We start from the raw sequence: 11,865 nt of genomic DNA on the forward strand, positions 1-11,865 counted from the left end.
AATAATGCATGTGAAGCTCACTCAGACTTCAGCAAGTAGCAGCAGCAGAGTTAAGAAACCTTCTGTTGTCCAGCTAACGTTGATGCTTGCCAGAGAGAAACCAAGTTTACCCGACAACCTGGTTCCAGGCATATACATGTTCCTGTCTAGTCAGCAGCTTGTGCAGGAACACATGCATGAGTTACATTAAAAAAAAAAAAAATGCATCACTTATTGTTCACTCTTCAGAGACATCAAAGCATTGATATTAAACGTGTTTTGAGCAGCAGATTAGGGCTGATTATGCTCAAGGGATTTGTTTGTGATTGAAAAGCCAAACTTTGAGTTCTGAGAAATTAAAAAAAGGATCCACCTGAGTAATAAATCTACTCAACCTGTAATGATGATTTGACACAATTTTGTCCATAAATGCATGGTTTGGATCAGAAGGGACAAACATTCTGACCTAACTGAGAAAAGGCCTGGGAAAGAAAAAACTACAATTACACATAAATACTAAACCAATCAACCAGAATATTGAAACTGATGACCGCTTAGTACAGTAAAATAAATCTGAGACATTGGTGAGAATTTTATTCTTTGATTTTTTTTTTTTTTTTTTTTTTTTTTTTTAGCAGCTTTCGAAAAAAAAAAAAAAAAACTATGCTCTATTACTCGACTCTAAAAACTACTTTTTACACAAAATAACCTCTAAAAAAAAAAAGAATTGTTTTATATTGTATAACATTAAAACATTGGCATATATTAAATGTCAATATGTCACCCAGCCCTACAGGCATTTATTGCATATGTTGTACTCTAGGAAGGGATTACATTGTTTAATCCATAAAACAACCAGTGTGAGTTTCTGGTTCAATAGTTTTATTTTATTCCAACTATAATTCCTTGTGCTGTTCATAATTTGACATATGAAAAACAAAATCCTCAAGGACACAGTATCACTGTCATGGTTTTATACCTTCATACTATTCCCCTGTGGCTATCCTCTTTATGTTTCACATTGAAAGTTAAACACCCCAAACTTTTTCTAGTGAGACAGCAAACAAGTTTTTGAACCCACATACTTCTACAGTCAACGATAGGAACCAATTTGTTGCCATGTTACTTAAAGGAAGCAAATATTCATTTCTTGGTCTACTGATGTGTGTAATGACTAATAAGGAGGCTGTATAAGCTCGCTTGTTTTTGACCAGTCTTTAATGTTAAGGGACCCTCGTTTAACAGCTGATTCTCAGAAATAAGCGTTATTGATGTTTCTAAAATATATTTATTTCCCTGTAGCTTGTTTGTTTTTCATCTTAAAACCAAACCAGAAGCCGTTTCTGCTTTTACGGGCCAAGTTTTTCTCTTCTAAAGATGGCTGTTTGATTCCAGACACTGTTAATGACAGCAAAAGTTGATGTAGCATTAGTCATATCTTTTGACTAAAATAAAACTTAGTTTTTTAGCAAAAATTTGTTTTTATCGGCTAGGCTCTTATTAGTTAAAACTATCAATATATTTTTATATACATTTTGTTCACAGAGAATAAAGCCTAATGGTTTTTATTTATTTGTCATTTTATCTTTGTATGTTTTTGGGGTCATTTTGTGTTCTTGTTATAGTTTTGCGTCACCTTTTTGTACATTTGTCGCTTTGTTATGGGACCACCAAATGCCTATGTCTGGTATAGTAGAGGTACGTGACTATTAAGAGTCAGCACACTGAGGATCAAAAAGATATACTGTACACACCCGTTTCCTGGATGGTCTGAATTATTAAACAACTTGTTATTGAGCTTCCACACAGAATATCTGTGATCAAATGCCTTCAAAGTTTTACCCACCAATAGAAGCAACTAGAGTCCAGGTCAGGCTGACTTTGTGAAACCCTAGTGCAGTAAAATTTGCAAATTATTTGTGCTTTGGTTAAGAAAAAAAATTAAATAATCATTTGATATTCAATATTGTTTCCATCTTGTTAAGAGTAAAAAAAAACAAAATACAATCGGAGCACAGATAAACAGGGTTTGAGCCGAAATGTAAAACATTTTGTTAAAGTAATTCAATTATCTTTTCCAAGCAGGAAACTAAAGACTTGCCAAGTGATGTTTAGGGTAATAACAAAAAATAAGTTATTTCGCAATTTGTTATTCTACAAGAGATGCATTTTTATGCACCTTAAACATCATTTGATGTAAAAAATAAACGAGGCAGCTTTAGTCAAAAGCCAGTGTATTTTTTATTTTTTTATATATACGTGCTTAGCAGTAATTGAAATCTAACATGCATTCACTAAGAACACAAAAAAGCAAAGCACGATGGAAGAAAGAGAGAAAACATTTAAAGAGTTTGAAAAATATCAGTCATTCCTGATGGTTTCAGTGCTTAGTTCTTATTTACACAACCTTAAAATGAAACAAAAAAGCATAGAACACAGCATGCAAAGTCAAACAGTTCAAGACATTCAAACAACAAAAAAACAAATAAACCAGCACTGACAAAGATAACTTTGAAATATTTTTCACAATATTTTTTTTGTACAAAACACAACTGAGTCTAACTTGAAGTGCTGCTTCGTCGTCTCCGCCGTCACTGACTCTAAAATCTTACACAGTTTTTTGGCACTGTGGAAAAGCGCTTGTGGGCTTTGTTGCTTTTGGTCTGCCATTCCAGAAGCGTCATTTTAGGTTCCGTGTTTCGGTTCTGGTAGTTCCTGAAATGTTAAAGAGCATTAGGACACAAAGCTTTGAACATGTTGAAATTGAAAGATTTGTCTTGTATGTGTCTAATCGTCCATTTTAAAATGAACAGTCGTCTAAGTTGAGGTTTTAGAAAAGGAATAAAATAGTATCAGAATACGAGTCAGTCGGAAGAGGGCTTGAGCATGCAACATGATTTTAGAGTTGAATGAGTTAAAACAGTGGTTCAAATGATACCACTTTGGGACCCAACATCAAACTGACCCAAATCTGTGTAATTTTTTCAATTTTAACAAATACAACTTCCAGGGAAATATGGAAAAGTTAGATTTAAAATGTCAAAATCCAAGTGTATGTCACAGTGAAAACAAATTTTCAGGGTTTTGCTGAGAAAATGTATTATTTTTAAACAGTTTCACCAAGAAATGCAAAACAAACGTATCAAAAAAAATTAAATTTAGAGGGAAGAGAAAAATCAAGGTCTCTTAAATAAAAACAAAGGATTTTTAAAACTTCTGGGTTTCCGACCCACCAGTTGAGAACCACTAGGTTAAAAGAATGAAGTGGATAGATGTTATCAGGCGTTCTGTAGAGTTGTGTGATGACAATCATTACAACCTTAAATCGTTTAGTCAACTTCCATCCAGTACAGGGGAGGAATATCATTTTGTTTCAAATAACAGAATTTCCTGATATTTCATCAGTACCATTGCTAAGAAATAATTCTCAGTCACCTTTCCTCGCACTTACAACTCCGTTGGGAATGACCTACCGCCGTGTGAAGTCGGATGGATGCTGCCATGTCTCCCCCTTTGATCTTTTGGCCTGGTCGGCCACATGAGCCATTAGGTTTTCCAGCTCTGACACTGCACCTTCACACAACATGACGTCTTCATTTTACACCACAATCACAGTGTGAGTGTGTGTATAAATGGGTAATCATTAAACCCACATAAACATGAGACTACAAATCAGACAATATAAATCAATGAAACACAGACTCATGTTGCAGCAAATGTCATTAATATGTTAAAAACAGATTATTTTCATTGATGGTCTTCCTGTAGAATATTATGACAACTAAAAATAATTCTTATTTATACCAAAAGCTTTCCTTCAGTATAGGAACACATCATTACTCAACTAGGCATGCAGTTAGTGGTTGTTTTATTTTACCCAAAGTAAGAACTTCATTAGTACAGCGCTAAGTAGGGCTGGGCCATATGGACCAAAACATGTTTTCTCAAAATGGTAATATTTGATATAAAGCTTGATATTTTTAAGTCAAATAAAGTCTGACCAGAAAGACAATTCCGGTTAAATTTGCTGATGAAAAATGCCATACAAGCACATTTATTGACCATCAGCTGCGCAATACATGCTTCTTTTGGCTTTTTCTCCTCTAGTCAGCACATGTGAGTGAGTTCTGTAGTGTAGCTTTTTTTTTTTTAGAGGAAGGCCTGGATTAGGACACACTCAGCAATCCATCTAACTGTCTTTCATGCTGTTCTGAGAAGTAGCAAAAGCAGGGACTCCTAAAATAAATATATAAATAATAAACTCGATATATTGCCCAGCGCTAGTGCTCAGTAACATACAAAGCTATGTATGAATGGAATTCATTACCAAGTGACATTAAACAACATAATTAAGAAACTTTAGTGCCAAAAACTGATTCTAATACTTCAGAGCATTTATGTCGGTTGTTATTGAGTTTTGTTTGAATTGTAATTGTTGAAATGTCTGTTTTGTAGGTGTAATGTGATTATTATTTTCATTATATAAATTATATTGTCAATGTGTAATTTGTGGACCCCCCAGCAAGAATAGCTGATAGCTTAAGCTATTGGGGATCCTAATAAACAAGCAAATGTTAAAGACAAGAATAATTTTTATCCAGTCTGGAATTATCTCAATATGAATCAATCATGAGCAACTTATTCTTCCACAGATGTATGTGGATGCAGTCTGCAGGAATACTTTATCTTATGTGCCCATAACAATGAATTCAACTCTACAATTTTTAGATCAATGCATGTGAATGATGAATTTTTAATGATGAAATCGAGCAGATACAGTTTGCTTTAGGACAGTGGTTCTTAAACATTTTTGGCTCAAGAACCTCTCTCTCTTACTTTAGGAATTCTGTGAAAAAATACCTTTAAAGCATAATAATGGAATGACTGAGTGATAACACATTTTAAATAACCTCATTTTGTAAACAAGTGGAATGAAACCAAATTTATTTCTATTGTTTTTATACTTTACAGTCATTTCCTGCATGGTGTGGAACAAAGACAGACTCTTGTATTTTCAGTTCATGTTGTACCTAAAATAATTACTATCATAATTTTGTGTTTTTGTGTCATTTTGTTGTTGTTTGTCTGTACTTGTCACTATTCAATATACAGTATTTTCTCTTATTTTGTATGCTAATCTTGTCGTTTTTTGTGTTATTGGTATTATTTAAATCGGTGTCATTTTGTGTGTTTTGCTGTTTGTTCTTTTTACAGTTCAGTATATTTTTTTCTTGTTTTTCTCCCTTTGTGATTTGCTGGTAATATTCAGTGTGATTATCATTTTTAATGAAAAAATTACATTATTAAACCCCAATTTTTGAATGCTTTCATTTGTTAATTTTCCTCTCCCTCTCTCAAGTACCCCCTGTAGTGCCATCACGTACCCCTAGGGGTACATGAACCCCCATTTGAGAAACAGAGCTTTAGGAGATAGAGATATTGTGATGTGGGCTGTTTTAGTTCCAGTCTTACCGTGAGCACTGTTCTCTTTCATGTGTTGACGCACTGAGTTGACATAACATTCCTTCTTTATCTTCCATTCAACTTCATCAAAGCAGATTGGCCTGAAATAAGCAAAACGAAAACACTTGACTGCCATTTCTACATTTACATCCATGTTTCAAAAAGGAAAAAACATTCAAACCTTCACACATGACAATACACTAGGTAATTTAACCCTGTTTTCCCTGCACATAGTATTAAACTGTAGGCTGATCCCACAGCTCCACCTACAGTACCTCTGAGTGTCTGCAGGTTTGTGGGGAACAACCACCTTGGACTTCACCTTAAAAAGAGCAGAAAGCAGTTATTTATTGATGACATATGGTATATAAACTACATGAAATGCAGAATAAATAAAGTAGTGAAGGAAAAACTCATTGAATCAAATTGATTTAGGCTTTAATTGAATCACATACTATTAGGGTTTTATGATTTAGCTTTTATAAAAAATGACATTTTTTATTTTTAAATCTCTTACTTGAGGTGTACTTATAATCAAAATATTGACCTTGTGTACATAGGGATCGACTTAGAGCTCGATTAGAGAAATAATAAAAAATCAAGGTAATTCAAACAATTATTTGCCAACCAAAAAGTAAATTATCACTTGGCACAAAACAAAAAATTATATATTATTTGAATGAAAATCAATAAAAAGGTGCAAAGTATTAATTAAATTATTATTCAAGTATGTTCCCTTTTGTAAACAAACGCAGTGCACTGCAATTGAACTGCCACGAACACTTATAAATTACCATAGAACCATTTGAACTTTAATGCGTTATAGATTTTTGGCCAGGAACACCGACCGGTTTACGTGATCTGGCTTCAGGGATGTTTGTAAACAACTAAAAGTTGTTTTTTCTCGTGCGTTCCAAGTTGTATTCTTTGTAGATACCCTAAATCGTGAAAATGTGCTTACTATATTATTTTTGCGTTTGTGTATAGCTGTGGAATTGAAAAAAAAAAAATATATATATATATATATATATATATATATTTTTTTTTTTTTAATTGTTTATTTCAATTATGTTATTGTTGTCATTGTTGAGTGTTTGATTAATTGCACAGCCTTAGACAGACTATGGGAATAATGTAGACAAATGTACAGTAACTTATCTAATGAATGATAAAGCTAAGAAGTTTGGTGTTTCATCACATGATCATTATCATCAATAATAAAGTTACCTGGTATGTGGTGAAGGAACTGGAAACACTTTCCTGTGACTCATCCAACACGTGCCGGATCTGTTCTGTCGAGGTGTCGTGTACCGTCACTTTCAGATTGTGACAGATGGAGGATTCAAACAACGGAGTGCCGATGCTCCACGGCTCCTCGACATCGCTGTCCAACAAGTCCACCACCAAGTTTCCAGGCTCCACGGGCTGCCTGTTGGTACTGGGACTCACCTCCCCCTCCTCCAGGAAGGTCAGGTGTTGTTTGGTGTTTGCCTCTTCTTTGGGACTTAATGGTTCTGATGGTTTTTCAAGGCGTCCATCATCCACGTGACGCTCACCCTTACATGTCCCAGGTAGAGGGCTGGAGTCTGATGTGGACAGGGAGAAGTAGCCCTTATCTTCATCCACATGTTTGATGGTTTTCAGCTCCTCAGGTGTCACAAAGGTAACGTGAGACGTCATGATTTCACCTTGGTCTCTACGCCCTCACCTGTAAGAAGAAAAATCTCACTCACACAAACACACAAATCAAGTTTAATAAAGCACTTAATGATAATAAAATAGCAACACGGGGTTGGGGTCAATTATAATTGTAATCTTGTAATGAGTAATTAATTACAATTGTGACGTAGTCATAATTGTAGTCGTAATTGGAAAAAATATGTTGCTGTTGGAATCATAATTGAATTGTTATGAAGTTCAGACAGTGGGCGCGCACTGTAGCAGTTCCCACTCAACGTTCTTTAAGCCAAAATACGCCACTTAGGGATGCTTCCATCTTGCAAATGTGACGACATTTGGAGCCAGAGTCTGTGCAGTAGGGTCCGGCGGGAGGAGCCCTGGTAACACGCCCCGCCCATTTATCGTACTGCTCTGATGACTAACCCCCAATTTCCACTGGATGCAGCTCCACTCCGTTACATCTCCGCCGCGCCACTGGAGCCGATAGGTTTACCTTTAACTGCGTTCTCGCACAATTATATAGATATCGTGAGAACTGCTCTGTCTCGTGACGTCACAGTCGTCCAACCGGAGTGCACCAACCAGTGGGGATTACCGGAATGGCGGACAGCGGGGCAAAGCCGGATCAGTGCCGTGGCGCAGCGGAGATGTATCCAGTGGAAACCCCCAGTTACACTGCCCAGCTACGCCATAAGAACATAAGTATCTATCCCATTGGAACTTCAACCAACGACTTTTTCAGATCATAGAGATTAGTACAAAAACACAATATATTTCAACTCAAATATCTAGTTAAATGGTGTCTCAGCATTTCTTCAAGACATAACAGCTGTCAATCATCGTCAGGAAGGTTATCTTTTATGATCTTATTTATTAAAGGCTCAGTAATTCAGCTTTAGTAATTCGGAATGCAATTGCAATTGAATTCAAGGGAAAAAATAATAATTGTAATTTTAATTGTAATTGTAATTGGAGAAAATGCTGGTCATCGTAATCGTAACGAGTTGTAATTAACTATGATAATTGAAGACGTAATTGTAATTTATGAATGTAATTGAGCCCAACCCTGATAGCAACTGGTCGTGGTAAAATGCTATGGATTCTGGCAGGGTTAGGGTCAATTAAAATTGTAATCGCATAATTAATAATTAATTAAAATCATGGTGTGACTATAATTGTAATTTAAAGAATCTATTGCTGTTGTAATTCTATTTAAATTGTAATTGAGTTGAGATGATTGACTTTGTAATTTTAATTGTCATGAAAATTCTACAAAAAAAATAAATGTCAATAAATTAACACAAAACTGGGGAACCATATTACAGTTCTATGTAGAGTTCTACACATATGTAGTAAACAATTATTAAAATGTGTTTCATATCAGCTTTCCCACATTTTACCATTTTTAAAAAATATTAAAACCTATAGCTTCACTGATTAGGAAGCCTAACAAGGTAACCAATAGATAGGAAAGAAATTAGATGATAGATATTTGTTTTTCGTGTGTTTTACAGCTGATTTAGGACCCCTTATCATAAGAGATGCTAACAGAAAGCTAACAGAAGAGGAAGGTTAACTTTTACAACGTTATTTATTTCAGGCACAGTAATTGTGAATGATTGTAATTGAACTTTCATAATTGAGAACGTAATCGTAATTGACTTTCTGTAGATAAATAATAATTGTAATTTAATTGTAATAGTAAAAAAAAGAAAAATGCTGGTAACTGTAATCGTAATTAAATTGTGATTGAACATGGATAATTGAAAACGTAATTGTAACTGAAATATTATATTATTATATTTCTGTGGCCTTAATAGAGATAAAACCTGTCCATCTCGGTTTTAAACTAATAACTCAAGCAGCTTTTGTATATTAATATAATCATACTCACAGTAGCTTAGTAATGCTAAGCTAAGCTACACGTTGACTTCTCTTACTCCAGGTAAATCCACTTTGGTAACATTGAATTGGGTGGTTAAATGTATTTACCCCTCACTTTTTTATATTGAAGAACTACTTTGTCAAATTATATGCAAACAACTTTAAATATACATAACTGTCTATTGTTAACACGGTAGTTAGTTCATAGCATCGGTTAAAAATTACACACAGCTAGCTAACATTAGCACTGACACTCCGTTAAAAGCATGGATAAACTTTAGCCTGAAAAGTTGGTTAAATTAAAGCATTAAAAACATGTGGAAATTAAACTTTTTTTTTTTTGGTCAAATTCTTGATAAACTCACGTCAGTTTTAAACCCAGCAGCTTCACATCCACGCCACCAGCAGGAGCTGCTAATGACGCACGCAGGTGTTCAAAACGTAACTAGCACGTGAGCGCGAGTTGCGCTAAAACTAAACTACGTAAAGCACGTGATTAAACGGAAGCCTGTCCTGCGCGCCACGAGCAGCACGCGTTAACCCACGTGTGGCCCAGTGGGAAGTGAAATGTAAGGAAAAAGTTGAGGTAAGAGACTTTAAATATTGAGTAAAAAAAAAATAATAATCTAGTGAATCTTGCCACGGTTCACTTGCATACAGTAAACATTTTATTTATAAACTTAAAAAGGAAGAGACTAAATCTTGCATGATTGGAATTTAATTTATTTTCCACAAAGACATCTGTATAAAGTAAAAAATGTGTCAAAATGTTCTTTTTTCTTTTTTTTCTTTTAATAAAACACTTTAAAGTATAGCTACACTTATAAACTCATGGTAACCAGCATTTAATGTTGTTTTGGCACAGTGCATTACTTTATCGTTTAATCTGATTGGTTGGCTATGATGTGATGCATTTGATTGTTGTCTGGTCATTTTTTTTTTTTTTTTTTTTTTTTTTTTTTGTAGTTTCACAGCGTCCATTGAATCATTTTAAAACAAAAAAATTATAATTTATTCAATAATGGTTGGGTGTAGAAATGTAACAAATTACTTCTTTTAACACGTAGTTATGTACAAGTAAAATTACTAATTTAGAAATATACTGAAAAAAAAGTACAAGTACCCATAAAAATAACTTTATTACAGTAATGTAAGTACTTGTAATCCATTACTTTCACCTCTGCCTAAGGTTTACAAACACTTGTAAAACCCTTAATTAAGCATTCAAAACTTTACACACATGTAAAGATACTGCAAAAGCATGTAAAGTGTTCCATGTGTATTACCTATATACCTATATATATATATATACAGTGTATATATAAAGTACTGAAAGTCATGGACGACTTGAGTAAAAGTTAAAAAAAAATTGTTGTTGAAAAACAACTCAAGTAATAATAATAAAATACATCAATGACAATATGACTTGAGTAGGTCTCAAATTAGCTGTTGTGTTATTTACTTAAGAATTGAAAGTACTGTCTTTCAAAGTACAAGTAACGTGTACCTTTAAATTCCTACCAAAAAGATAAATAATAAAATATTTATTGACCTTTTTTATTAGAACATCATTCTATCAACAGCAATGATTTCTTTGGGTATGGTTTTTACATCACGCGTATGTATTAAGGCAGTTTATAGAACTGCGTCTTCAACTACATCAAGATCAACGTTTGTCAAATTTACACACAGAATTTTTTTTTTCACATTTTCAACAATTTTCTTATAAAATCCAGAAATACTATAACAAATTGGTAATGGTTTTGAACACAAGGTGGAGCTGCAGGTCCAACTCTTCACTTTTGCCTTTATTCTGTGTAACTTCCTCCACTTACTGTAATATCTTTTAATGAGTAGAGCTCAAAAGTGTTAGTTACCAAATAAATTCACATGGCTTTGAATTAGGACCTGAAATTGTGTCAAATGTTGTAGGATTGTGTTAAAACATGACAAGCTGATAATCAGATTAAGCTTTGATTGAAAAGAAATATACATTACCACAGAGTTTAACATAATACGACCACTTAAACTAATGGGACACTAACCATACGAACACAAAAAACAGCTTGTTATACACAAAAAAAAAAGACTTTTGACTTCAAAAAAGTATTTAGATTTTCTTTCCACCCCCTAGAAGTGTCCAATAACACGTGAAAGTAAATCAACAATTATTTTATATCAACAAAGAGATCAAAATGATCTTGTCAACGGATTTTGTCATCTTATTTGGTGAACCAGATGTAAACACAGATAAGGAAGTGTTAAACATGACATCATTCAGGCGTGGTCACCTCAAAGAGCAACTTATCAAACCCAAATTTGGCAGTATATAATTCTCAATCAGATCTCGGAAGTTGAGTCAACCACAGCAGTCTGCTGTGTGATAACTGAGGGCAACATCACAAACCTTTTCACTTCCTTTTAGATCATATTTTCTTCACACATGCTTTGTAAGAGCTGGTGAGCTAAAGTTGAACTGATTTGATTGCGTTTGGTTTTCATTTTCTGGTATTTTCTCATATCCTTACCACAAAGTCACAAAGTGAGCGTACAGGAATGTATTTTTAATCATTAATTTTATGGCTTTTTTTTTTTTTTTTATCAATTACTAGACATTTCAGGCGACCCTATTTAAATTGCCAACCCCGAGGTTGAAAAACACTGCCCTATGGTGTTTTGATTGGCTCAGGCCTGTCACACTATGCTTGAAACACCAGCATGACTCAATGACTGATGGGATCCTTTCTTATAAACTAGGCAAACTGGCAAAGGCAGCATCACAAATCCTCCCTGAATGAACCTGTTCATTTAAACTTCGTTTTAGGCACAACATTGATCATTGTGTTTGTGTGCGCGCGT

General features: G+C 34.2%; 1 protein-coding gene across 2 annotated transcripts; it reads right to left on the minus strand.

Moving 5' to 3' along the window:
• Positions 1 to 2,555: 2,555 nt before the first annotated feature.
• kop (askopos) lies at positions 2,556 to 9,490 on the minus strand. Of its 2 annotated transcripts, none has more exons than XM_028438665.1 (6): positions 9,372 to 9,490; positions 6,670 to 7,150; positions 5,718 to 5,764; positions 5,452 to 5,543; positions 3,453 to 3,552; positions 2,556 to 2,694 (listed from the first exon to the last, which is right to left on the minus strand). In XM_028438665.1, exons 2-6 carry the CDS (start codon positions 7,120 to 7,122, stop codon positions 2,580 to 2,582), a joined length of 807 nt encoding a protein of 268 aa, XP_028294466.1. In that variant the 5' UTR covers positions 7,123 to 7,150; positions 9,372 to 9,490; the 3' UTR covers positions 2,556 to 2,579. The 2 variants fall into 2 exon arrangements, with proteins under 2 accessions (XP_028294466.1, XP_028294465.1); XM_028438664.1 differs by having other exon boundaries at positions 6,670 to 7,170; positions 9,372 to 9,474.
• Positions 9,491 to 11,865: the final 2,375 nt, after the last annotated feature.

The sequence above is a fragment of the Gouania willdenowi genome, chromosome 22 (genome assembly GCF_900634775.1).
Source record: "Gouania willdenowi chromosome 22, fGouWil2.1, whole genome shotgun sequence".
In the NCBI taxonomy this organism is placed as follows: domain Eukaryota; kingdom Metazoa; phylum Chordata; class Actinopteri; order Blenniiformes; family Gobiesocidae; genus Gouania; species Gouania willdenowi.

Coding starts and splice junctions, on each gene's coding strand:
- kop (XM_028438665.1), bottom strand. CDS start 7,122: ATGACGTCTCACGTTACCTTTGTGACACCTGAGGAGCTGAAAACCATC. Junction 5,544..5,717: donor AAACCTGCAGACACTCAGAG/GTACTGTAGGTG, acceptor TGCTTATTTCAG/GCCAATCTGCTTTGATGAAG. Junction 2,695..3,452: donor CCATCCGACTTCACACGGCG/GTAGGTCATTCC, acceptor TTAACATTTCAG/GAACTACCAGAACCGAAACA.